Below are 25,842 nucleotides of genomic sequence, written 5' to 3' on the forward strand. Positions count from 1 at the left end.
TAAAGGCTAATGTCTGTTTAACCGTGAGTCAGCGTAAATGTAATGAGTACAATGTGTTCGTTAAGGCACTCTGCCTCTGAAAAACAATTAAAATCAGGTTAATGTTAGCGCGTTGATAATGTTAACTTAGTTAGATGTCTTCTCCGTGGCCCGTAACCATGGCCCGTAACCATGGCTCGTAACCATGGCTGGTATCCATGGTGACAGCGCAGCCACGTTCCATTAGGGTGTTATTAGTGAACCCATGTTTAAAGCTTCATAATGGGAAGTTAAATGAGTTTAATAAACATGTTGCAGTTGTTAATGAGTCCTGTATGAACTGTGAATTAATATCAGGACGTTCCACAACCATTGAACATGTTTTCAAGTGTTTGTTTTTAAACTACAAACTGTCATCAGCATCTGAATTATGAGGGATTATTGACATAGATACAGACATAAACACTAGCTGGTCTGTTTTTATGTAGTTTTCTATTTGTATAAAACACTTTTTATTTCTACGGTCACTCTCTATTTTTTATAGTCTTTGTATAGCTGTTAAATTTTCTATGCAATAATTTCTATGTGCATATTTTAAATTTAGATCTATCTCAGATTTTAGCGTATGGTTACTGTGTTATAGGTTAATTATAATGCATGTTCAGTGTATGTCTGCATGCTGCTACTGGATGCCTTCTGGATCAATAAAGTATTTATCTATCTGGAAACAAGGAGCTTGACAAGTAAACATAAACATTAAAATGCCATGTACAGATAACTATATATGTAGATTTATACGTATACAGACTGGCCACTTCATTAGGTACACTTGTCCTATACAACAACTTTTACGAAGCTGTCAGAGAGATATTAATTTAACTGTTGTGTTTATTAATGAGGTTGTAGTTTGCAGCAGTGTTAAACTGGACTCCACCTCTAATATTAGTAACATCTCAATGCAATGCAGTATAGTTTAACACTACTGTAAACTACAACCTCAACAATAAACATCATAGTTGAATGAATATCTCTCTGACAGTGTCAGCAAAAACAAAATTTCAAGCTTCATAAAAGCCGAATTTATGGCACACGTGTCGTTTTTATTGCTTGATTGATATCAGAGGATGCTCAGGGCGCAGACAAGTTAATCACGTTGCTGACTGATCGTGCAGGTAACGGACCAGCATCCAAAAAGAAGCTCAAGTCTCAGAAGAAGAAGAAGCGAAAAAGATACGAGGAAGAGGAGGACGAGGAAGAGCTGCCTGCGGTGAAGGACGTCCACAGTGACGCTGAAGACCGAGTGGATCATGTCGGTATTGAACTCCAGCAGAAACAACCTAAGACTGAACAAACAGGTAGGAGGTGGACTCAAGCCGAGCCTCTCGGATGTTATGTCATGACATATTGATGTTACGAACGCTACACTGAGCACTCAAACTAATCAATAATTAATGACTCATTTCAGCATCCCAGGCTCCATCTTCCATCCTGTAGCTCATTTCTTTTATCCCGTCTTACACTCAGGTCCGAGCTCTCGACAGGTGAGCCAGGTGGAAGTCGTGACATTTCAAGACCCCAGAAAGAAACTGAAAACCAAGCAGACGCCGACCCTCGACAAAGCGCCCAACAAAGTGCCTGTACGTCTACAGTATGCTACTTAAAGCCCACTGTGTGTACTCCATTTATGAAAGCAGAGCCGAGGCTGACGGTTCATCCAAATCCCACTAATCCAGTTCTCTGGCACATTAACTGTGTGGTGTCTTGACCCATAAGATCTAAGAGTAGTAACTACAGGACACGAGTCAGCATCATGAGTTTATTCAGTCGTGGTTTGTTATAGGGTAACCGTTTTCATCTTAGAAACTTGTCGTGACCTCCTCCTTCTGTCACCATCCGTTCACGTCGCCTCTTTTTGTCCCCGTTGCCTTCGGCTGTGTGCTGTCGTCACTTCAAGGCCCCTCAGACGACGGCGAAGAAGCAAAGCAACGAGCTGGAAGAACTCAGTTTGGAAAAGGTGACAGTTCAAATCACTTTTTAACCCCAACTCTCATTTTAATTACAAGTTTAAACTTTAAATGTGTGAGCTGATTCCTCCCACGGCTTAGTTTGTGTGTGTGTCGTCTCTGTGTGTTTGCTTCAGGCTCGTCTCGAGGTCCATCGCTTTGGAATCACGGGTTACAAGAAGGAGCAGCAGCGAGTTTTTGAACAGGACAGAGCGGTCATGCTCGGAGCGAGAGTAAGGAAACTCTTCTGTAAGCGCAGCGTTTTTTAATAGGCGAGAGACTAATTCACAACTTTTTCTCTTATTCAGCCTCCTAAGAAGGACTACGTCAACTACAAGGTGCTGCAGCAGCAAATCAAAGACAAGAAGCAGAAAGCGAAGGAGGAGGTTCAGCCGGTAAGACCTGCACCTTAATCCAAACAGACCTGCTCCAGCTTTACTTTGAATATACCTAGATTCATTTTGTTATCGGGGACGTAATTAAATCATTATGGGTAATTCAGACAGGAGCAGGTGCTGCGGCGAATCGCTGCAGGGTTGTGTGGCGGTGTGTGAAGGTGAGGAGAGGTTGCTGTGGAACAGGAAATATTTAGATTTCACTGATTAACCCGGCTCGATGCCAACATAAACCAAAAGAGACTTCGTCATCAGACTCAGATTTAGAAGCTGGTACGTGAAATAAACAAAGTCACACATCAGAGTTTAGTCCATGACTACCCACCACTCGCTGGAGCACCAGGTTCTGTCTGAACGTACCCTAACATCATTTAAAAAGGATTCAAATTAACATTTATTATTCTTACGCTGCCTTTTCTTGTTGTACCTCGTGTCGTTGCTCTGTAGGACCTGAAGAAAAAGAAGAAGCAGAGTAATCCAAGGTGGGTGAGACAGCCAACCTGAGAACATTTGCCTCTAGAACTTGATAAGTAGAGACACTGAGTGGTGTAAAGAGTAATACTCTATTTAATTATCTTTAAATCATTTCTAAGCACAGAATGCATCACTCATCAACAGAACGCAGTTGTAGTTTGTTCTTCTTAAATGTTTAACATTAAAAAATGGTCAACAGATATTTACACAGGCCATGTTGTTGCATCTCAGTGGCTGAAAGTTTGTCTGTGTTTTCATCTCTGCCAGGGACAGGAAGAAGAAGGTGTCCTCTGGTTCTGGTTCTGGCGTGGCCCCCACAGGTCAGGTGGGCCGCTTCAAGAACGGCATGCTGATCCTCAGCTCCAAGGAGATCCAGAAAATCAAAGGCAACAGGCGCGGCAAATAGGTGTGGTGGTGTTGTTGTTGTGCTTTTAAAAAGAGGAATTACAAGGTAGGAGGATTAAAGGTTACAGTTTGTGTGTCTGCAGGTGAGCCGGTAAATCCTTCCAGGATGGGAAAATACAAGAGGAAGAGGAAGAACCGGCATCTATCAGCTGACTCAGCTCACCGCAGGACTTTGTTTGCGGTGCCGCGAGGAGAGCTGAACGCGACGTGAGCTGATTTCCAGATGCACCGGTCTGCAGTAAAATATGAGACCGCGTCGCCGCCGACAGACCGCTGAGTCAAGAAATCCAATTTATCGATCTCAATAATGGAACCTGAACCACGGCAGGACATAAAAGCACGAAAGTGGAGACTCTGTCGAATCATTTTCCATCACAGTTAATTTATTTGTTTTTATAAATGACAAAAAAAAAAAAGACATTTGTCGTGTTTTTACAATGTAAAGGTTTTAAAATGATGCAGTTACAATGCATTTCTCATATACAAACCATGTAGTCGTACAAAACATTCACATCGGCAGGAAGGGAGGGGGGGTCATAACAGGACAGATCAAAATAAAAAACAATGTACACACGAGTTAAGTCCTGTTTTCATGAACACACACACTCTTAATGGACCGTGAGAAAGCAGGACTGGTCTTGCCAGTGTGGTTTTTCCTTTGTAAACCCTTATAAACACGACGAGAAGCCGCGCTCTGTGTAAACATTACAGATGGTTACAGAGGGACGCTTCTTTTTTTATTTCACTTAAAGGAAAAACAGAAAACTGTAACGGATGATGATGATGAGGTGTGATCTGGCAGTGTGCGTCTTGGGTGAGGTCACAAATTCTCACACCGTTTATCTCGAAAGCAGCTTTTTGTGTTTTTTTTTTATTTATTTATACGTTCGAAACATGAAGAGCACGATGAGGAAATGTGAAGCTTATCTGCAGCACGTCACGTTTTCAAGAAGCCGTAAGCAAATCTGAGATTCTGTAGCTGGCAAACCTTTTTTTTTTTTTTTTAAACTGCAACCCGTGGAAATCGACCATAGACGGTATATATATATTTATATAATCGGTATCCATTCAACTGAACAAACTCAAGAGGGCAATATACAAAAGAAAATAAATGTCATTAAATATATTTACAGACTTTATAGAGTAAATAAATCTGACATTTGTTTAAATGCTAACCGCGGTGACATGCTTCGTCTTCCAGCACCGCGTCCTGAAGTTAAAATATCTCACATTCGTGGGTGGGTAAGTGTCGGGTAAAGGGACATGCCATCCAAGAACTCTCACAATACCACATCTAGACAGGAGTGACTACAGTGCGACTCATTTAAATGTGATTTACTGTCACATGAAGTGTTATTTTTAGATTAATTTTAGAGAAAAAAAACTGTATTCGGAAAGGAAAAACCTAATTTTACCTGTTACCTAAACTCTATTAGCTTTTATTCCCACCAGTCGTGACATTCTGACACCAACACAGCCTGCAGACTTTCCTGAAGAAGAAGAAAAATATATATATATATACTTCCCCTGTGGTTTTTCTGATAGACAGCTCACTTTGCTCACGGGCTTAAAATCTATTCCCGGTTACAGCGGAGTCAGCCTCGGGGCAGGTTGACTTTACACCTCTCCCCTTAGTGTGGGAGGTGGGAGGACGGTCAGAGGGGAAGGCTGAGCAGCAGGATGTAGCCTCAAGGTGGTGGCTGGTAGTCTGGGGCATGTCAGGAGAAAATAAAATCCCCTTTGGCAAATAGTTGGATGTTTGTTTTCTGGGTCGGGAGAAGCGGGTACAAATCTTGACTTTTGCACTAATGCTGCATTTAGGTCATGTGGAGAAAAAGTGCACTGCTGGAGCATAGACTTATAGACCATATACTGATGATACAGTGAACCTACAGCATGCATTTACAGTCGTGTTTTTTGCCGAAGATTCAAATGTAACCACATCATTCACATCTTTTAGCTCTGTTTTTGGTCCCCACCACCCCCTGAGGGGTCTTTTTAGCTGCTAGATGCTCCACTATGATCACCGGCTGATCATTAATGCTCGACACGTTGCGTACAGTGTTTTTTTTAAAAGCTTCTTCAACACTCTGGTGAATCAAAAGGTTAAAGTTATAGGCCAGAAACCAAAACAATGAGCTGAAAGATGCTAAAACGCTTAATAAAATGCTTTCTCATTACACAGTCATTTGATGCATTGTGTTAATAGAAATATACAGAATCTTTCCAACATCATTTGAATGTAGCTTTCTGTGCAGAACACCTAGTTGGACTGGTGTCCTAATATACTTCATGTTTGCAGTTTTGGGATGTAAATGTCATAAACACTAAATTAGTACATCGCATCCCCGATCTCCAGAAAAGGCTCGATCATGATTCTTAAGTCGTGTTTCTTTGTCAGTTAAAATAAATAAAGCAAAGTTATTTTAAAATATATTAGCTTATTGTACCGTTCCACTGCTCTATAATTAAATAAATCTCTTGGCTGGAACACATTTGATCGTGTTTCTGCCTCTGCACTGAAAATAGGACGGAATAAGAAATATCTGTTCAGTCGCCTGGAAAATATAAAGTTTGTGTTAAGTTAGATCTAAGTGCTGACCTGCAATCGTAATAATTCAAATATAAAAACTTAAAAATGTAAATGACTTCTGTTTTAAATCCCTGATTGAAAATGCTCGAGACAGCTGATGATAATGAGATCGCCGACCTCGTCAGACAAAACGTTTGCTGACATTTGTTTTTAAGAGTCAGCGATTTTTTTTTTTTTAAAGGTATGAAAACATTATTGGCTAATATTGAATAAACAGAATCAGTTTGAGAAATGCATTAATCCTGTTGTTGTTGTTGCCGCCGCCCAGCAGCAGAGGGCGAGCTGTGGTAGCAGTTGGCTTTAACGTCACTTGTTGCAAAAGACAGTAATACAGTACACTATTTACAATACAGCTTCAGATATTTATATGTAAACTTGTTCCATGCTTAATATCACATGTCGTAATCATAACTCACATATCAGTATTTACAGTTTGTGGACAAATCTCTGTATCTGTACCTCTAATAACGCGTGTCTCACACTCACAGCAGCACAGGGAATAGAAATATTTCAGATATTGTAATAAAAGCTAACCTAAAAACAAACTTCTCCATCCCCTGCTGCATTAGGATCAAATATACACGGTTAAATGTGTGTTAAAACATGTTCATATGTTCTCGGTCACAGTGGTTTGGTTGAGTTTCGAAGCTACTGTCCTCTGCTGAGAGAAATGTAGCGTCAAACGTTGGCGTTACCTGACGTGACTCTTCAAGATCATTTTCAGCGCGGGCACTTTGCTCATCTGCTTCTCGATGCGTCACACAGTCGTTCCTATCGGTCTTGGTGAATCAAAAAGTAAAGTTTGGCTCAGTTCCATTTCATTTCAGCATTTACTGACATGCATCCCTCAAAAGGTCAAAATATTTCTTCATGAGACAGAAGCAGGGAGGAGAGGCTGCAGGGAGAAACATCGAGGCTGGAAACGCTCCTGCCGGGAGTTCATCAACCTCGTTTACTACTCTTTGAGTCATTCAACAGGATGAGGAACAAACTGTTGACAATTTATTAAACGCTACGGGAATGTTTTAACCTCACTGACATGCCAGTTTGGGCAGAACTTTAAATTCTAGTGGAGATCAAAAAAGTTTAGAAGAAAGTTTAGAAGAATATTTCTATTTGAAGAAATGAAGTCTTGTGTTTGATTACTTCATCAGTGCAAACATCATATAGCTTTGATTAGTCAGTCGGTGCATAAACAGATGATTTAAACAACCTTACAGCTACACTAAAAGAAGTAAGCTGGATGTTAAGGGGTGAATCTCATCTGCAGAATCACGTAACACGATGGTAAATTTAGTTGATAGCATAATAATACACATTGCTATCAGTAAAACATGACAGATGTTGATAACCGAAGGGTTTTAGCACTGTTAATAAGGGCACTACAGACTAGAAATGCATGCTACAGGGTACATTCAGACAGAATCCGGAGCTGCAGCCTCAGTTTCAGTGACATTTCAGGCTGACTGTGGAGGTTTGAGCGTCTAATTGTCTTTTTCCAAAAAGTTGGATCTGGCTCAACTTCTACGCCGCAGGTCGTTGAGTTTTCATCGCAGTGCCAGATTCTGTCCAAATGTAGACTTAATGGTTAATAATACGAAGAAAAACTTCATATTTTTACATTTGTCTAGAAATGTGGCTGTCTGTTGTTTCTATACGTTTAAAAAAAAATAGTTCAACGTTCGCTTCGAGAGTTAGATGACCCAACTATAACCTCAAAAGATCTCTAATTCATGTTTTATCGAGTTAATCTATGCGAAAAAACAAAGATGTTGCACTTATTTACAGTCTGTACTTCCAAAAATGTCAAAATATTCCTTCAGTCACTTCAGATGGCCAAATAAATCTAGAAGTTTTCTGTCTCTCCCTCTTTTATTCTACCATCTAAGGTAGATAGATGTGTGGAGTGCAAATACGAGACTCCAAAAGACGCACCAAAATGCCCATAGAAAGCATTTCCCCTGCAGGGTGGCCCCTCCCGCGCTCTGTGGGTCTGTCAAATTACTGAAAAAAACGAAATGGAATTAAGCCAAACTGTTCCCAGTTTCACCTCAGTGTGTAAACCTCTTTGACGACAGCACCAAACAATCCTGATGCCACTTTGTGTGAGGCGGGGAAAAGGCAGTTGCTGCCGGAGCCACAGCCCGGGGATAAAAGCGACTGAGCACTGAGAGAGAGTTTTAAATTTTTCATGAGTGAAGCGTCTCATGGTGCCACTAGAACTCCTGCAAAACACTCTTTTCATCTAGTTTTTGAAAGCCGCGAACACACCTGAGAGGGAGAAGCAGAGCAACAATACCACCACCGCTGCATCGTTCCCTCCCTCGGCTTCTCGCCTCATCCTGAAGAGCTCAGGAAATCTGCCAAAGTTTCCAAATTTAAAAGCAAAACCTATTTTCTAGCACAGCGTGGGAATCTTCACCGCTGATTGTGTCGGAGTCGAGAGAGGGTCGATTAGTTTAGTCTCAGGCCTCGTGGAGAGATTTCAGGCTGCGTTTTCCTTCTGGTGTTGTCGGTATCTTGAAGTTCACAGGGCAAAAACGGGGATATGAAAAAAAAAGTACGGCGATCCACAGTAACTCCAGTTCCTCTCTGTACTGATGTCCACAAGCTCAATCTAATTTATTTGCAGCTCAATGATAACTCAGATTTATTCCTTTCACATTGAAGTGTACCAAACACAGAGGGCACCTTGAGAAGGATGGGAGACGGGTTAATCCCATCTGACGTGAAGGTCCGTGTTGAGAGCGGACACAGGCTTGTGTATGACATCGTTGGTTTGTATCCAGGGCACGCTCAGGGGGGGGAGGAAGGATCTCCTACTGTTTGGTATTCTTTGGCACCTCCAGGCCCGTCAGTAAGGTCACCTGAAACGGACAAACAGAGCAAACAACCGATGAGATCATCGCTGAGTGAGAGCGAGGCTGGAGACAGCGGACAGGCGGCCGAGCTGGATCTGGGAAAGTAAATTTACCGTACATAGTTTCACGTCCTCCCTGTCCAGTGAACCATGTATCTACAAATTTGGTGATTTGGAAATTGAATTTTTCTGATTAACTGATGAATTAAGTAGAAATAAAACATTTACAAACTGTCTTTGATTGGCTGGAAAATGCATTTTCACACATGTTTTTCTGCGATGCATTGCTGTAGATTAAACTCCTCAACAGTATATAAAGTAGCTCAACCTCAAACATCTACAGCAGTAAAATGCAACATACACATGAATGCAGCGGTGATATTAATCCAAAAAAACATCAGATATTATAATAAAACACTGATTTCACTGCACAGTGAGTAATATTTGCTTATAATCACTTTTCTGAGGACACGCACACAAACACACACACAAACACGCACACACTGACCTGCACGTTCCTGTTGAGGCTCACAGCGGGTACAAAGACCCCGTCCAGGCTCTCGAAGGCGATTGGTCCGTGCTGCTCCCTGTTGATGTAGAAGGTCAGCGTGTGTTTGGTCAGATCCAGCAGGACGCCCACAGTCGACCCCTTAGCGATGCCGCCCTCCGCCCTATAAACACACACACACACACCAACAATAAATTGGTAATAAAATTGATAATTCATAAAGTGACACTGACAGTTAAACTGATTTGTCTAGATACAGATACAATACTAGAAGAGTGCAGATCTGCACCAGGTGAGTCCTGACTTTTTCCACCTGTATTCAACAAAGACCCGCCTCTACTCTGCCTCTGATTGGCTAACTCTAACCCTTCCCAGCAAAAGCGGTAACCACGAGCCAATCAGAGGCTCAGCAAAGTTAGGGTGACATCAGCAGATGCTCGGGTTAAAACCAAAGTTTTTAGTTTTTGAGCTGCCACAAAAGCCAAAATGTGGAAAGTACGTCTTGTTTTTAGGCTGGCAGTAAAATGTTAAGAGGATTGAAGAGTCAGCGGGAAATGGAGGGATAGAACAGAGCTCTCAATAAAATGTGTTTTTCAAAAATGTCATAAATGTTGGAGACCAAAAAACGAATGGAGATGTTTAAAATGTTCATGTTTTATTCTACGTTTGCCAAAGAAGCATTAAAAATGAAACATTTAGTGATTTAGATTTTTCATCATTTGTGTCCGTAAAGTTTTTACAAGCTCTTCAAAACTCTTTGGATTGGTCGAGGTTTCGTCGCAGTCTGTGACAAATATGAACACTCTTCATGAAATTGTGTTTTTGCTTAAGAGCCGCGGTGTGAAACCACCTCTGTAAAACATCAGGTAGCTGTATATGTGTCTCTACACTGCATGCACATACAAAACACATGACGCCTGCCTCAGGACTGGACTGAGGGAGAGCTGGAGAAATCAATATGTGGTGAATAACAACAGGAACCACAGACACGAGCTGATTAAAGACGTGAACGCTGGAGTAAATCTGCAGTCCGGATGCACAAGAAGGGAAGGACGTCAGAGGTTCTGCACATTTCTGTGCCATTTTCTTTAAAATAAAAGTTTAATGAGGGTTTGATAGTTTCACTGTGACACAGAGAGAGTCGGTGCAGATGTTTTGATGTCTCCTGCAGCCTTCTCCTTCTGCTGCTGCTCCCTGTGTTTGTTTGTTAGTCGGTATTGTATGAATCCCGGGGGTCTCTCTGTTATCCTGTGTATGTATCATTATCCTGTGTGTGTTTGTGTTTGTGGAACACATAATGATGAAAGTCTGTCTCCTGCTGTTCTCTTTGAAATACAAGTTCTGTTCAAGGGATGAGTCACACTTTCTAATAAGGTGTGAAAAGTTCGACGAACTGGCCGATTTATCGTTTTGGTTTTTTTTTGCTGGGCGTAAACTGACCATTAGTTTGTGGAAAACGTTGGAGCCAGAAGTGATCGTGTTCAGACGAAAGCGTGGAGCTGGTGGCAGCCTATTGTTCTTCTTCTCTGTGTTCAAGTTACTCTCAGCGATCCTCAAGGCAACTACAGATCTCTGCCCTATTATAACTTTTGACTTTTTTGATTTTTAACTTTTGTCTGCTCTGTGAATAACCTCCAGGGTGGTTTCCTGGAGTTCTGTTCACTGATTGTACACCATCTAATCCTGCAGTGGACCCGACACATCTTACACTATATGAACATAGAATAAATTAAACGCACACTGCAAGGTTTGCCAGGCAGATTCTGCATCATTTGGCAACCTTTCCTAAAATATGTAGAAGAGGAACTCTGAATGTGGGGGTGGTTGGGGTGCCTTTTCTTGAAGATATTCTTCAATTCTTCTTGAAATTATATTTGAATTTCTCCTCTTGAATTTAGAGTAACAAAGCTGACACTGGAAACAGGAGTTCTGTTCTGGAGCTTTCGACTGTATCATGCAAACCTCCTTGCAATCGGCCTCACACGCAGTACAGTGCGTCACCCACCTGTTGGTGTGGGAGTTGTTGTGCATGAACCAGGAGCGGTTGTTGTCCACGTACATGGCCCACGCCTTGTCATCTTTCCCCAACATCATGTCTTTCATGGTGTTGATCCTCGCCACGCCAAACGCGGGGTCCGGGTGGTTGTCATAGCGATCGATGCTGACCTCCCAGTAGTGGGTGCCCTGAGATTCATGAATGATTCATGAAAAAGTTGAATAAATTTTAATAATCCTGGCGTGGAAACTTGATTTAGTCACGTAGAAATTTGATGCATGCATGAAAAGTGTGTGTGTGTGTGTGTGTGTGTGTGTGTGTTCACCTTGGAGAAAGCAGCGGTTCCCAGCACCACGCGGTCGTCGTAGCTGTTACAGCTGACTGTCTGGTTTTCGTTGGACAGGACGATGTCCCGATGAGCTGTGCTGGGGTCGAAGGTGAACCAAGCCACTGTAGGAAGGAAACAGCCATCAGTCGAGACGCCACAGCCGCCTGCTAATCTCGATGCTGCTGGAATGTAAAAAACTTTTGCATTTCCCGTAGTAGTCACCTTCATGCACCAAGCACATTACGAGCTAATGAACAGATAGTGAAGAATCTCAGCCAGCGATTAATGTGAACACTGAATACGTATGATGACAGTTGGCTTCTTACAGACAGACTCCAGCGTATGGAAATCATAATGTAACACACATACACACACACACACACACACACACACTAAAGGCTGAAACACATTTAACATCCAGGCCTGAGGACAGACATGCTACAATCACATGCTGAATAAACGACTGAATAAAGTGACACAGCCATTTTTTATAAACACACACAACAACAAAATGTTTTTTTTTTCTTTTTTCGGTGCATTAAAATCGGTGTTTGTTTTACAGCCAGAGCTCTTTCACTTGTCGTGCCAACAAGAGTCACATCACATAATGTCCTTCCTGAAAGGAAGCTACAGTGAGGCAATGAGCAGTGGGAGAAATAAAAAAAGAGGGCAGGAGGGATGAACGGTTATCAGTCAGAAAACAGACTGAATGTCCATTGTTATTGTGTGTGTGTGTGTGTGTGTGTGTGTGTGTGTGTGTGTGTGTGTGTGTGTGTGTGTGTGTAGTGTTTTAGGAAAACTCATCCCACTGTGGCGATTATGAAAGACTGTCATTGTCTGTTTTGCTCCTCTTTCCCAGACTCCTTTCTCTTCCTTTATTTTCTTCTCCATTCCTATTTTTACCTTTCCTTCTCATTCTTTCTTTCTTTCTTTCTTTCTTTCTTTCTTTCTCCTCCCCTTCCTATTGTCTTTTTTTCCTTCCACCCATCTTACCCTCTCTGCTCCCCTTCCTTCCTTCTCTTCACTTTGCTCTCTTCTACTTTCTCTTCCCTTTCATATTCTTTCTTTTCCACTCTTGCTTTGTCCACTCCCTTCTTATTCTTTCCTATTCTCTTTCTCCCTTTCTTTTCTGACTCTTTCCTTTTCTTTACCCTACTCTCCTTCCTTCTCCACTGCTCTTTCCTTTCCTTCCTTTTAGTCTGCCTTTCCTCTCCCACCCTGTCCTCTCTTCTTCTGTCCTTTCAGTTCTCCTCGTCTCTCTTCAGCATGTGTCCTCTAGTATAAAACACTATGATGTTTCTTGTTCTTCTGCTTTTACCTTAAAAAAAAACTGCAGATTCTAATTAATTTTACAAATTAATAAATGTCATTGTTTGAGAAAACTGAAGAAACAATAAAAACGGAGACAGTCAAAGGACATTAGACAGATTTTGTCCTTTTTTGCAGTCACACAAACCAGCAAACTGGAAGCAAAGCCACAACACACACACACATAAACTCATATATATATATGCTACCCACCATCAGAGGTCTTGAGCACCACAGTCTTGCTGTAAGGCCCCACACCGATGGCGTTGTAGGCTTTCACCCTGGCGTTGTAGGAGCTGTTAAAATGGAGGCCGTCCACCGTGCACACCGTCTCCTTCCCCACATACACCTCCTGGGAGCGCACACACATTCACATCATTACAAATACAGATAAAGTACATGCACATGTATGTTTGCTGCTGCATGGACTCACACCAAACCAAACATATCTATAAGACACGCTCAAACTAGCTACAGAGGAGACATGCACTGCATTTCAGATTAGATCAGAGTCAGGCACCGACCCTGTACTGTCCTCCGTTGCCGTCGTCCAGCTCCAGGATGTAGCCCTCGATGGGGCTGCCAGGGGGCGCAATCACCCTCCAGGCCAGTGTGGCACTGTTGTTCCTGGTGCAGCACTTCTCCAGCTGCAGGAGTGGAGCCCCCGGCACCGAGGGTCCAGACTCCACTGTGTGGGGGGGAGACGTATAGATGGATGAGATTGTAAATGTTGTGGGGTGGGGGTTGAGAGGGGATGGATAGAAGACGAGAAAGGGAAGACAAACAGAGAGATGTCGTCAGCTGGCTGGCTGCTTATAAACAAACTGAAGGGAGAGAAAGAGGAGAGGAGCTTTAATGTGGATCTAGGGGGAGATAAAGAAAAGCTCCGGGTTCATTTACAGGGCAACTGCTGGGAATCAGTGCAGGCTTTGTGTAGCCCATGTGAAGACAGTATATTGAGGTAGTGTGAATGGTACATAGGGTTAGACACAGTTCAACATCTCATATCATTTCTTTTTTTTTTGTTATCGGATCTGTCTGGACCGATGAAGACACAGAGGAAAGGCAGCAGTCACGACAGAGGGAACAACATAGTGGGATCGATACGCGTATCAATATCAGTACTTAAATTCAATATTTTTTACAGCGTTTGTTGCCAAAGTACCTCTTTGATTCATCCACAACCATGAGATAAGAGATATATTTTACATATTTTACTGAAGATATATCAAATTTTATATTATAATTCAATAGCAATAATCATTTTACCATTTTTACTCACTATATTTTCACAAATAGGGCAAAAGTCATTGGGAGATGTTTAATAAACATTTCCTCTGTGTTTATTTATGTGTTTTGCATTACTACAATAATAGATATTTAGAACACTGAATGAAAAGCTGAGTGAAAGAATGATAAAATGATTAAATCTATAAGAATTAGTAGCCAAAAAACTACCATAGGAAACAGAGAAGTACTTCAGGCAACAAATTCCTGTAGATTTTTGTGCTCCAGTGAAGGCAGCACTGTTCTGCAGAGGTGGCATTCATTGGAGAGGAGCTGGAAAACAATAACCATGCAGAGGAAAGAGACCAGAGAGACGCTGTGGGACAAAAACACCAGTGAGTTTCCAACCAGAATGGCCGTGAAAGCCTATCAGGTGGGGCTGAGGGATGAGGAAGGAGTAACAAAATAAATTCAAGGAGGGAAAACAGAGATTAAACTGTGAAAAGTCTCTGAAATACCTCCTGGGCTGTCTGTTTCCATCTCAGCCTCACCACTGTCTGCTGCCTGCATTTGTTTCAATAACGGTTTCTCCTGCACATCTGGAAATATGACGTTGGTTTGGAAGTTTTAATAGACAGAAGAGGGTGTATAAAATGTATGAAAGCAGCTGGAACTGAGTGTGAGGCCAGCAGATACATTTAGAGTGACTGCATTAGAAACATGACTCACTGAAGCAGCGAAAAGTATTTGCGGTATCACCAAAATGACCAGAAAGTCACTAAAGTTGTGCAAATTACATGCAAAGCTAATACTTATCATATTGATTTATATTATTTGTAGGTTCATTAACATTAATTCATTAACATTTAATCTCTTACAATTGAAAGATGATGTAAACATTGCACAAAGTTTCATTCATGTAAAATACAGTATCATCTGCATATTGCGACACAATAGCAGTTTTCATACAAAAACCTGATATTTGATCGGAAAACGCTGAAATTATACAGAGACTAAAGTGTACAAACATAAAGGCGTGATCATGAATGAAACTCTAAGTGTGTATTTTCAAATATGTGACGGTATCACAGCTTCATTTGCATAAATGTTTCAGCCAGTTTTACCTCAAGCAAGCAACTAAAGGGAACAACAGAAACTCAATCAAACTTAATATACAGAGATATGACCTGCAGAACCAGGTCACATGCTTCATTTACAGGCGTTACAGATTTTAAAAAACAAAAAATGTTTTCTCATAAAGTTCAACAGATTAGTTGTAGTGGCTCCCATAAGGCATTATGAGCATATATTCCCATTATGAGAGGGTATCACATTATTATGCAATATTTATTAACTACACAGCACTAAACTGTAATTTTATGTATTGAATATACTGCGTATGCTTTTAGATGATTTGTAATGGATTGCAATTAATACTCAAACAAAATATTGCAGGTAATGAAAAGTCTTAATGTTTATATTTAGTAAAGGCTAAATCCACATCTGCACAGGAAAATGCCCCGATCTCTCCGTGGAGCATCGTCAAAATAAAATATGCATTGTGCTGATTTAATGTACATTAACAAAACATCTGGGTAATCACTGGGACTGCAGCGGTATGAATGTAAAGGATGGTGTGTTCACTAATGCATGCCAACTGGTTGCTGGGTAGCAACAGCCAATGAATAGCTAATCAGCCGTGCACGTTGTCGTATAGGGGCGGAAATTAAATGTTGTTTATTCGTTATCAAATGCATCATCATGGGGGTATTTTCTTTGCCTCAGGTGGGAAGGTGTTTGTGTTGTTTGTGCAAGCTGATTTATTTATTGAGCCAGTTTAAAGGGGAAATCTACTGATTTTACACATGGGTCCCACACAGCCTCTGAAGACAGCTTTATAAAGTGTGCTGTGGCTCAGGAGGAAGCTCTTTAAAGTCTGATCGAATAAAATTTTAACGGCCACTTTGTATTACAAAAGACGTACACGTAATTTCAGCAGAGCATCAGAAAAACCTGCTGTTACTGTGGTTACTTGGTGTTGTTCCTGCTGCCAGATGAAGATCCGCTGCATAATTTCATTAACCTAAATTTGCTGCTTTACATATTTGATCATTTGTTCGTTAACTAGTGAAACCAGCAGAGAATACAGGAATATTTTTTATTTTAAAGTAAAAGTACTGTGTTGTTGAAGCTTGATCCATGGACTGTATGTTTGTATGTATGTTATACATATATGTGTACATATGTCATGGACTAGTAAGTCATGAATACTAAATCGGTGCAGTACTTTAAAAAACAAGAAATGTAAACCACAGACAGAGAAGTAAAACTGAATAAATTCTGTATGCATGACTTAAATGTAAATTTGTTTTGTAAAATGGGTTTTAAAACAGGACTTGAGCAGCAGATGGAAGAGGAAGTGTGTGATTTTTATATTCACCTTTGCCCTGGCAGAAGTCCAGCATCAGGATGGTTTGCAGCAGCGAGTCGGTGCTGAGGGTGAGGTCAAACTCAGGTCCTACTTTGGGCTCCAGAGCGCCTTTCACCCACTGGTCCTGAGACGATGTCACCCGCTTTACCAGAGCATCTGAGATCTACACAAACGTGGAGAAGTTAAAGTGTGCAGGCTGGGATCTGTTCCATTAGCTTAGCTTCATTACATATTGTCTGACAAGTGAAATGAAGCATGCATTAGTGCAGTTCAAACATTTAAGGCTGAGAATTAGACTCCTCGTCTGCCGGAAAGAGCTTCACTGCCTCAGGAGAAACAAAGTCGAGTGTATGCATTATGTTGAACTGCACTCAGCTCTGCTATCTTTTTTTTTTTTTTTAAAGGCCAAACATGAGCCAAAGATTTGGAAATATATCTTCGTGCATTACAACATAAATTGCTTCATTTATCTTCATTTCAGACTGTATTCACAAACGTTCGTGAACTTAGCCCTGACATCCATCTGTGGCTCCTTAAGAGCCTTTAGTTTGGATTTAGGCGCAGGCAACATAAAGAACCTCATAATCAATACATCATAAAATATTCAGATGAAATAGAAAGCATGTGTGTGTGTGTGTGTGTGTGTGTGTGTGTCCCTCAGGAGTGTCTTTGATCTCTATTTCGTCTCTCCCCTTCACCTCACTCTTATTTCTCTCCAGGAGGAGAAATGATTCATAACCAGAAGGCACACACACACTAGAACTTCGTCTCATATGATTATGTGTGTTTCAAACAGCCGTCGATGTAGCTGAGAGGCTGGAGGAGTTTAAAACACCACGGGTTCTTTATGTTTCTGCTGTCCGTTGGGAATATTTCTTCTTCTTTGCCATTTAAGCCTCATGTTTATTTGATATCGGCTCTTTCGATCCTCGCTGTATGGGTAGAAATAGGAATAGAAATGCAAATCAACCCATTTTTCCCCTCTTTTAGTATAACTAGTAATGATGTAATAACGAACTGGAGGGTGACAAAATATAGAAATGACCACAACTGTGTTTATTACAAAAAATAAGTAAATAGTTCATGTTATAAGAGTAACAAGCCTTGTGTGAACGAATACTTAGATATAGTTTTACATATATATGCCATAGTCATGTTACCTATGTTTGACTCAATAAGAGAAGTATGAAACTCCAGACACAAAACAAGATTTTACAGATTTTTTGTTAAATTATTGTATCTGTGAATAATATTATGAAATAGACCTACTCTATATGGAAAGAGTCATGACATTACTTCTATTATTATTTGGTCCTATATAAATAAAATTGAATTTTCCGGCCGTGCCGCTGTAACCAATCCAAACAGCTGAACTGAGACGTGATACAGTGTTTACGCCAAAGAAAAAGAGTCTGACAGCAAGGTAAAGCGTTGGAAATATAGAAATGTCCAATATAAATATAAATGTCCACGTGCTGGGACACTTTCCTCTGAGCAGGTACAAATGTCACACATTTGACCTCTGTCTCAGTTTGACCTACAGTAACATGCACGGATCAATAACTATTGATCATCTATCGAGAATCTGAGTCTGCTGATAGATAAACATGTCGGGTCAATTCAAAATAGATCAGCTGCAGAATTAGTAAAGAAAGCTTGATGCATGCATGTGTGTGTGTGTGTGTGTGTGTGTGTGTGTGTGTGTTTTGTATATCAGAGGCTCCCTGCGAAGCTGATTTGTCCTGTTTAGTTCAAAGGAAGTGAAGTTTTCAGGCTTCCTCCTGCCTTTGAACTTTCACATCCACATTGTTGTTTATAAATACACATAAAATAGATATTTTTAACGTACAAAAAGACCCCATACTGTGTGCGGTCTCTCAAACCGTAGCCTTAATTGAAGTAAAAGAGAAGATCTGGTGCTTGTTTTCTGTGACGATCAGCAGAAACTAAACACGAGTGAATTAATTTAGACATCTCTTAAGATTCTGTTCCCGAGAACACTTATTGTTTTATGTCATTTTTCCATGATAATTTATAGTTCAACACCACAGAGGCTGTGGCTGCATGCTTTGTACTTGCACATAGGATACATTAACTGTAGGTTTTAGTATCTTCGGGGACCTTGTTAATAACAAAGAGATAAAACAAACCTCGTTTAACCCTTTCAGGCCCGGCTTCTCATTAGCTGTTCTGCATGTTTTACCGGGACTGTTTGAAAATGGAGATTTATTTATCGCGTTCGAGCTTTGTGATTGATTATATAAACATGCAGAAGGTGTCAGATGTGAGCGCTCGTGACAGAACAGTGACACGATGAGTCAGCGTGACTGTGAGGCTTTTGGTGAAACTGACAGGAACAATGAGCTCAGAACAAACAAAGTGACTTTGACTTAAATCTGAGCACTATAGCTTGTTTTATGTACAAAGACCTGAGCTACTGATATCTTGATCAGTTAAACAGTGGGTGGGAACGATTAAAATTGAAGTTCCCTTTCGAGCTGAGGAAAATAAGCATTTGCTACTTTATCCATCTGCTTTAAATGAGGACAGCAAGTCACACACACTGGGTCAGGTACCTGGAGGAATCCACTGGGGTCGTTCTCTTTGAGGACTTCCAGGCAGAACTCCATCATGCCGGTGGTCTGACGTAGCTTCATGGTGCAGTGGGTGATCTGGTCGCGCACCACCTGACAAAGACACAGATCAGAGAAATGAGTTGTAAATGTTACGGTGTAGAGCTTCTGTAACGTTTTCAATGCTTTAAAAAACCCCAGAACAAAGGAACAAAGGATGGAGAGTGCAGCCACCAGCAAACAGTCTTAATATATTTGCTCACACTTTGTGTAAAGTGCATAATTCCCTTTTATTGGCTTCAGAGAATTTATTCATTTCCCTTAACAGCTCAGTAATCAAATGGCCGATGCAGGACGCAGGGATCTGCAGCGAGATAATAAATAAGTGCACTCCAAAAAACCAGACCAGTCAGCTTTGTGCAGCGCGTAAACAAAAAGCCACGCACGTCAACAGCATCATAAATGATAGAGACTGATGAAAACATTGTTCACACGCGCCGTCACGGCTGAATCCAAAAAGAGAACTCTGCTGTTTATCACAGCAGCGTCTCTCCAACCTGCTGCTGTTCTCAGCTAATAAAGATACAACATCATACATCATCGTCACCTGCACCTCCTTTTAACCAGGATTACTGTCCATCCATGCTACTGTAAAAGATAAAACAGCACACCGGCACGACCAAGTCGAGCACAATCAGGAGGGTTCAGTGTCCACAGTTAAAAAAACTGGAAGCCGACAAAAAGACTGTGATTGCTCTGGCAGTGTATGTGGAAATAAACCGTTATATATGTCTCTTATATGTCTTTTGACCCATCGAGGCACGGCCTCCACCAGACCTCGGAAAGCGTGCTGTGGTATCCGGCACCAAGATGTGAGCTAGCCTTATCTTCCCATGTGCATCAATGAGCCTTGGTCACCGGTTCACCCCCTTTCTTTTGACACTTTTGACAGGATCTGACCACTGCAGACCCGAAACACCCAACAACAGCTGCAAGTCTCTCAAATCTTTATACTTTACCCAACACTTTCTGGCTGATATATCCCAGCCATGATAACGTGTCAGTGTTATTCACATCTTTTGTCAGTGGTCTGAATGTTACAGCTGTAAAGTTTACTAGGAGGCCACAGAAAAAGAGGATGTAGAAAAGTAAGAAAGCTGAATGTTTATATATAAATGCTTAATAGATCGAAGAACACATGAAAAGTTTTTAAGCTTGGTGCTCTTCCTCAGGCAGCATGTTTTGTTTTGTTTTTTTTAAAGATTATTTTTTTGGCCTTTTATGCCTTTAATGATAGTACAGCTGAAGATAGACAGGAGGAGTGACACGCAGTAAATTAGCCGTCCGATGCTGGATTCAAACCGGGGCCGGCTGTAGTGAGGACTATAGCCTCCACACACGGGGCGGCCGCTTAACCCACTCAGGCAGCATGTTGTTATAATACCTGGAGTATAATCATGGAGTGGAGGGCAGGATAAAAAATACATATTAAAATCGATGCAGAAGCAGCAGATATCATCTCTTTTTTTATTCCACACATTCATCTCTCTTGTTTACACCTGGTTCCTACGTTACCCACAATACAACTCGATCACTGACTTGTCTGGTAGGAAATTCATGTGTGTTGCAGTAGTAGTGATTTAGCCTCCAGCAGAGTTGAGGAGACGATGTCTGGGTAACTCACTTTCAGTTTCAAACTTGTTGTCTTCAGCTCAAACTAACACAGACACAAGCAATATCACCCGGGGCGACTTCAGGGCAAGCTTGGCGCTCTTCCTCAGGCATCATTTCCTCATATATATACTAGTAGAGTGTGATTAGGTGTGCAGGTTAGCAGGTGGTTGGACCTGGCTGGAACAATAGGTGAGTTACCTGACAGAATGACGTGAGGTGAGGTGAGGTGTGACTCCCTCCTTCACTATCCAGCTCTGTTTTTGTACACGCTGTCTGCTGGCTGAACTCCGAGCGGGATGGAAATGAGATTTGAACGCGTGTCACAACCAATCGTTCAAGTCTAATTGAGGCTCAGCGAGCTGTCACCGCCTTATTAGCCTTTTGTTTACACCTGCACCACGTTCCAGCTGATCGGTGATCTTCAACTATCCGCTCAGAGTACAGCAGATACATGAATACATAACACGTCCCGTACACGGCGCGTATATATGTACACATACATCAACTTTTCAGAGGTGAAGCACGAGATTTGACAGACAGCGTCTTGTTGATGTTGGTGAATCCGCGATAATTAATTACACGGTTAACCAAACGGCTGCCTGAATGATTAATGGAGTTAATTAGACAGAGTCTTTGGAATTATACCCTTCGTTTATTTGACGGTTAATGAGCTCACAGTTAATTATTCACCTGTCAGCCGCTGTATGAACTTAAATATGAAGAGTCAGCTGAAAGAGGATTAAAGCGCGTCCGTGTACATGCAAATATATCCTCATGTCTGATAAGTTTTATGTATTTTTATTTGTTTTTATTCTATAAAAACGAATGAATACATTTATTCAGTCATTTGATTAATGTCTCATCTGTGTGTGTATCCTTTATTTGCTTTGTCTTTTGCTTTAATGCACCGATGGGGCAACTTTTGGGAGCAATTTGGGGTTCAGTATGTTGCCCAAGGACGCAGTCTACCTCCTGAGTCACAGCCAAGTGTCAAGCTGTTTTTATATTTTTGGATGTGTATGTATAAAAATGTTTGGATTATTTATTTATGGAGACAGCACGCATTAATCTCGTTCTCCAGCTGGCTAACTTTCAGCTGCAGTCCTTTGGCAAGATGTTTTGAAACCAGTGAAGTGAAGTGATAAAAAAAAAAAAAAAAAAACGTGTCGGAGAGACAGGAACTGAAATAAAACATGAAATTCTTCAAGACTTCAAGACACGAGGCGTGCAGAGCAACAGGAAACAACAAAGCATCGGGTCAGTAATAAATAAACAGGATTTCAGCACAGCGACAGAGCTTTTGGATTTGTTCAAGGATTTAGGATTAAGAAACAAATAAAATGTCAATTAAAGGTCATTAAAGCGTTTATAGCTATGTGTCGCCTTAATGCTGCCATGCAGATGGAGTTTACCTATAGCTAAACACACACACACACACACACAGACACTCAAATTATTTACCATGAGAAAATTAGCTTTTCAATTCAGGTTGCTCTCATCTCCTGTGTAAACAACATGAAGCGTGAAGCCTGAGCAAATCTCAGATTTATTTCAATTTCCTTCTGTCCCGCTGAGACGTGCCGTCAGCCTCTTCCTCCGCGAATATTGAAACATGTTAATGCGAGCCCAGATTTGAGATACGAGGCACATTTCAGGTCAGGGTACAGCAAAATTTTGTCCAATCTTTGTTAGTTTTAATCGACTTTACGCTGGAATGAGTCAGTCTGAAGTTCAGATTTAAGAACAGTATGAAACTGGCAAGTCTGATTTTAAAATAAAAATGACAGTTTTGGCTTCACACTTCAACCCTAATCTCATTCATAGGAGGACTCAGACAAACACTCATCTGTATGAGTCAGAGAGAAGTGAATATTAATCCATCAGCCGCTGGATTATGGTAAAGTGCGTTTCTGTGTGTGCACTATTGAATGTGTATCTTAATGAGGACACGGTTAAAGACCTTTAGGACGTTTTGGAACGTGGATATATTTGTCCATCAGGTTGTTTGAGGGTTAAGACGAGGCTTTAAGGTTTAGTTGGATGGAGTAATACACCATTTCAGCATTGCACACCTCTAACATAGTCGGACCCATGATGAACAGTTTTTGACAAAGCCTGGCTAACAAATGGAGCTAACAGCAGCTACAGTCGGCAGCAGTTTACTTCCCTGTCAGACACTGTCGTCATTATTGTACAATAGAGAAATACATCAAGTATAAAATATGTTACTTTTAATGGATGGATTTTTGGTATAGGCAGTCTTTAGATTTTATTTTTACGTTTTGGTTTGTGTCTGGTCACACCTGTATCTACAAAAACAGATCAAAAGGTTTCTAAGAGGGCAAAAAGGTGAGTTAACAGTCAGAACATACTGACTGAAATAGATCCGTCTTTTTAAGCTTGAACCTTCCACTTCCAATTTTGGAACTGCGCTTACATAACTTACATTTGTGATTGGAGTCGTCCAAGAATGAACACCGTGCTGAGGTGTAGATGTGGCGTGAAAAGTGCAAACGAATATGTGTGAAGATTCCTGGTTAAAATTATATTTGCACAATATGACATCCACGTTCAGCCTTTTCAATATAATCCGATATTATTTTTGCCAAACTGTGATTTAGTCCAGAGGTTTTTAGAGGAATGGAAGACAGAAAGCGGGGTTAGAGGAAATGTACAGAGTGTTGTGACAAATATAAAAACACAGATTTAAATTGATTTTATATAATTGTTTCTTCATTACTATAATTATAATTCACTGTTTTCAAGGTTTCAAAACTTTTTAAATCTCTGAAAACACTTCTTAAAACATAAAGACAGCTTTATTTTTGTACTTTTACAATTTTCTTATTTGACAGTTTTTATCATTGTTTTATCATTTGTCATTCTCTGTAGTTTAATTTGATTTCATTTAATTGTTTACTTGTTCTGTTTTATTTTCTTTTAAATTAAAGACATTTCACATTGTGTTTCCTATGATGTGCCTCCTTATATTGTCTGTAAAATCATTACCAATGACAGATGTCATATGCAAAGTTTGGTTTTGAGCGTTGACCTCTTTGCTTGTCTGTTTCCTTTTGTCTTCGCATGAATAGGAGTCTGTGATTTCATGAGACATAAAAAAAAAAATTCAGTGTCCTGAATATTGATTCATGTAAAAATGTCTTGTAGCTTATCAGACATCTACAAGCAGCCTCCAGCTCTTTGCCCTCTGGCTACATCTCAGTCCCCAGCCTGCAGATAATGACAACAGCTGTCCTTGGGGCTCCCGTCCAAACAACCCCCGCCATCAGCCAGACGGTCAGGCGGTCGGCGGGCACGTTGAAGCTGGGCAGGCGTCCATGTACTACTCTACGACTTAGGAAAACCCCAGCGCTGGATTTACAGAGGCAAGTAAAACATTACCGAGCTGAGACTCTTTATTAAACGAGCTACAGATGGATCCGTCTCACCTTCAGCTTGTACTCCTTCTCCTTGGTGACTTTGGTCAGCAGTTTGGCTTTCTGTCTGGTGAGCGCCTCGATCAGAGAGTCGCACTGTGCCACGAGGCAAGCCTCGAACTCCACGCCGTTCTCCTGAAGCGACACACAAACACACACACACACATGGTCAGATTCACAGTCAGGAACATTTTATGGTTCCAGCTACTCAAATATGATCATTTTAAATTATTTATTTATTAATATTTTTGAATTTTGTACCACTGGTTGGAGAGAACAAGCGTTGTGATGGCGTCAGTTTGAGCTCAACCAACCACAGTAAATTGTAAATACAGTATAGTAACAATAATGTAATAATATATAGAATACATAACATTTTCCTGCATTGAGTACTCTTAAGGATTCAAGGATTCAAGGAGTTTTATTTGTCATTACAACACATGTAAACATGGGATGAAACGAAAATTGGTTTCCCCTGGTCCCGGAGCAGCCCAATATCAAATATAAAATAAAATATAAAATAAAATTATATATATATATAAAGAACATAAAATATAAAAAGTAAAGGCAAATTAATTCCTCATTATACTTTTACAGTTACTTTTGCTGTGTGTCAGTTTGCTCACTTCCAAACTTACACTTGCTCGTGAGCACATTAATGCGTTCACACTGTCAATCACAGCAAAATACAACAAAGAGGAAGGGATGGGACTACTACTGGGATTGTGAAAATGTAAATACCACAATATAGTTTTACAGTATAAGAAGACACCACAAAAGAAGACATACACCACCCTGCTGAAACTAGTGCACCACGCTAAGAAGTACACAGTGTACTAGAAGTGTATTAATGGAAGTATTCAACTTTAATTGCATCAGTCACATTTGTAATTAAGTATTTTTCAGTGCGGTATTAATACTTTTATTTAAGTAAAAGGTCAAAATGCTTCCTCATCCTCATCACGGGCTTCAGTCAGAAATAATCAAATCAACACGGTGATTAAAATAGATCTGCACAGCACAGAGCTGCTCAATGTTTGTTCTGTTAACATCCTGTTCTTTTTCTATTTCTGTTTCCTGTTTGCACACAAACAGTAACAAACATTCATTATTTCAACAGACTGAAAACAAAAATGAATCACGCGACATTCTCCCTCAAGACACACGTCCATATTGTACATCGGAAAAATCTAGTATACATGGCCAATTGTATGTGGACGCTCAATTTTTAAAGAGATTTTTTTCTTTTTATTCTGTTTTTAGGAACAAATTCACAAGGTAATAATTAGAAATTGGAAATTTTGACGTGTTCACAGCACATATATGTCAAGACCAGGCATTACAGTCACCTTGTCCTCTTTCTAAAAGCATCAGGAAACCCAGTGGTGGAAAGTAGCAGAAGCAGTAGTAGTAGTAGTAGTTCTGAAGTACTTGTATATGTATTTAATTTGATGCTTTTTATACTTCAGACGACGATGTTATAATAAGTAGATCTGGATGGACTTTAACACAGAAGACAGCCAGCGCTGTTTCTTGATCTTAACCAAGAGTTTATTATTGTAATTACGTCGATGATGGTCTCCTTAACCTTAATTATGTATTTTAACACAAAACAATCATGTTTCTCCAAACGTAACCGAGTCATTTTGTG

The 25,842-nt window shown here is 40.6% G+C and overlaps 2 protein-coding genes across 5 annotated transcripts in view; one reads left to right on the plus strand and one right to left on the minus strand.

Annotated features, from left to right (window-relative positions):
• The window catches only part of fsaf1 (40S small subunit processome assembly factor 1), a 3,923-nt gene extending 261 nt beyond the window's left edge, over positions 1–3,662 (plus strand). Inside the window, exons 2-9 of the mRNA XM_010747669.3 lie at positions 1,152–1,334; positions 1,504–1,616; positions 1,934–1,993; positions 2,120–2,215; positions 2,291–2,377; positions 2,825–2,859; positions 3,119–3,257; positions 3,340–3,662. Of these exons, the coding sequence (XP_010745971.3) occupies positions 1,152–1,334; positions 1,504–1,616; positions 1,934–1,993; positions 2,120–2,215; positions 2,291–2,377; positions 2,825–2,859; positions 3,119–3,257 (713 nt within the window). The 3' untranslated portion in view covers positions 3,340–3,662. The remainder of the gene's footprint in view (positions 1–1,151; positions 1,335–1,503; positions 1,617–1,933; positions 1,994–2,119; positions 2,216–2,290; positions 2,378–2,824; positions 2,860–3,118; positions 3,258–3,339) is intronic.
• A 465-nt stretch (positions 3,663–4,127) lies between these two features.
• The window catches only part of trim67 (tripartite motif containing 67), a 43,067-nt gene continuing 21,352 nt past the window's right edge, over positions 4,128–25,842 (minus strand). Inside the window, exons 3-12 of one of the 4 annotated variants that reach the window (XM_027283989.1) lie at positions 24,204–24,326; positions 19,084–19,194; positions 16,517–16,670; positions 14,595–14,675; positions 13,374–13,537; positions 13,063–13,201; positions 11,539–11,720; positions 11,223–11,401; positions 9,218–9,380; positions 4,128–8,716 (exon numbers count right to left, since the gene is read on the minus strand). In XM_027283989.1, the coding sequence (XP_027139790.1) occupies positions 8,669–8,716; positions 9,218–9,380; positions 11,223–11,401; positions 11,539–11,720; positions 13,063–13,201; positions 13,374–13,537; positions 14,595–14,675; positions 16,517–16,670; positions 19,084–19,194; positions 24,204–24,326 (1,344 nt within the window). In that variant the 3' untranslated portion in view covers positions 4,128–8,668. The remainder of the gene's footprint in view (positions 8,717–9,217; positions 9,381–11,222; positions 11,402–11,538; positions 11,721–13,062; positions 13,202–13,373; positions 13,538–14,594; positions 14,676–16,516; positions 16,671–19,083; positions 19,195–24,203; positions 24,327–25,842) is intronic. The other 3 variants (XM_027283990.1, XM_019268766.2, XM_019268767.2) reach the window with 3 other exon arrangements.

Source organism: Larimichthys crocea, chromosome XI (genome assembly GCF_000972845.2).
Source record: "Larimichthys crocea isolate SSNF chromosome XI, L_crocea_2.0, whole genome shotgun sequence".
NCBI classification, from domain to species: Eukaryota; Metazoa; Chordata; class Actinopteri; family Sciaenidae; genus Larimichthys; species Larimichthys crocea.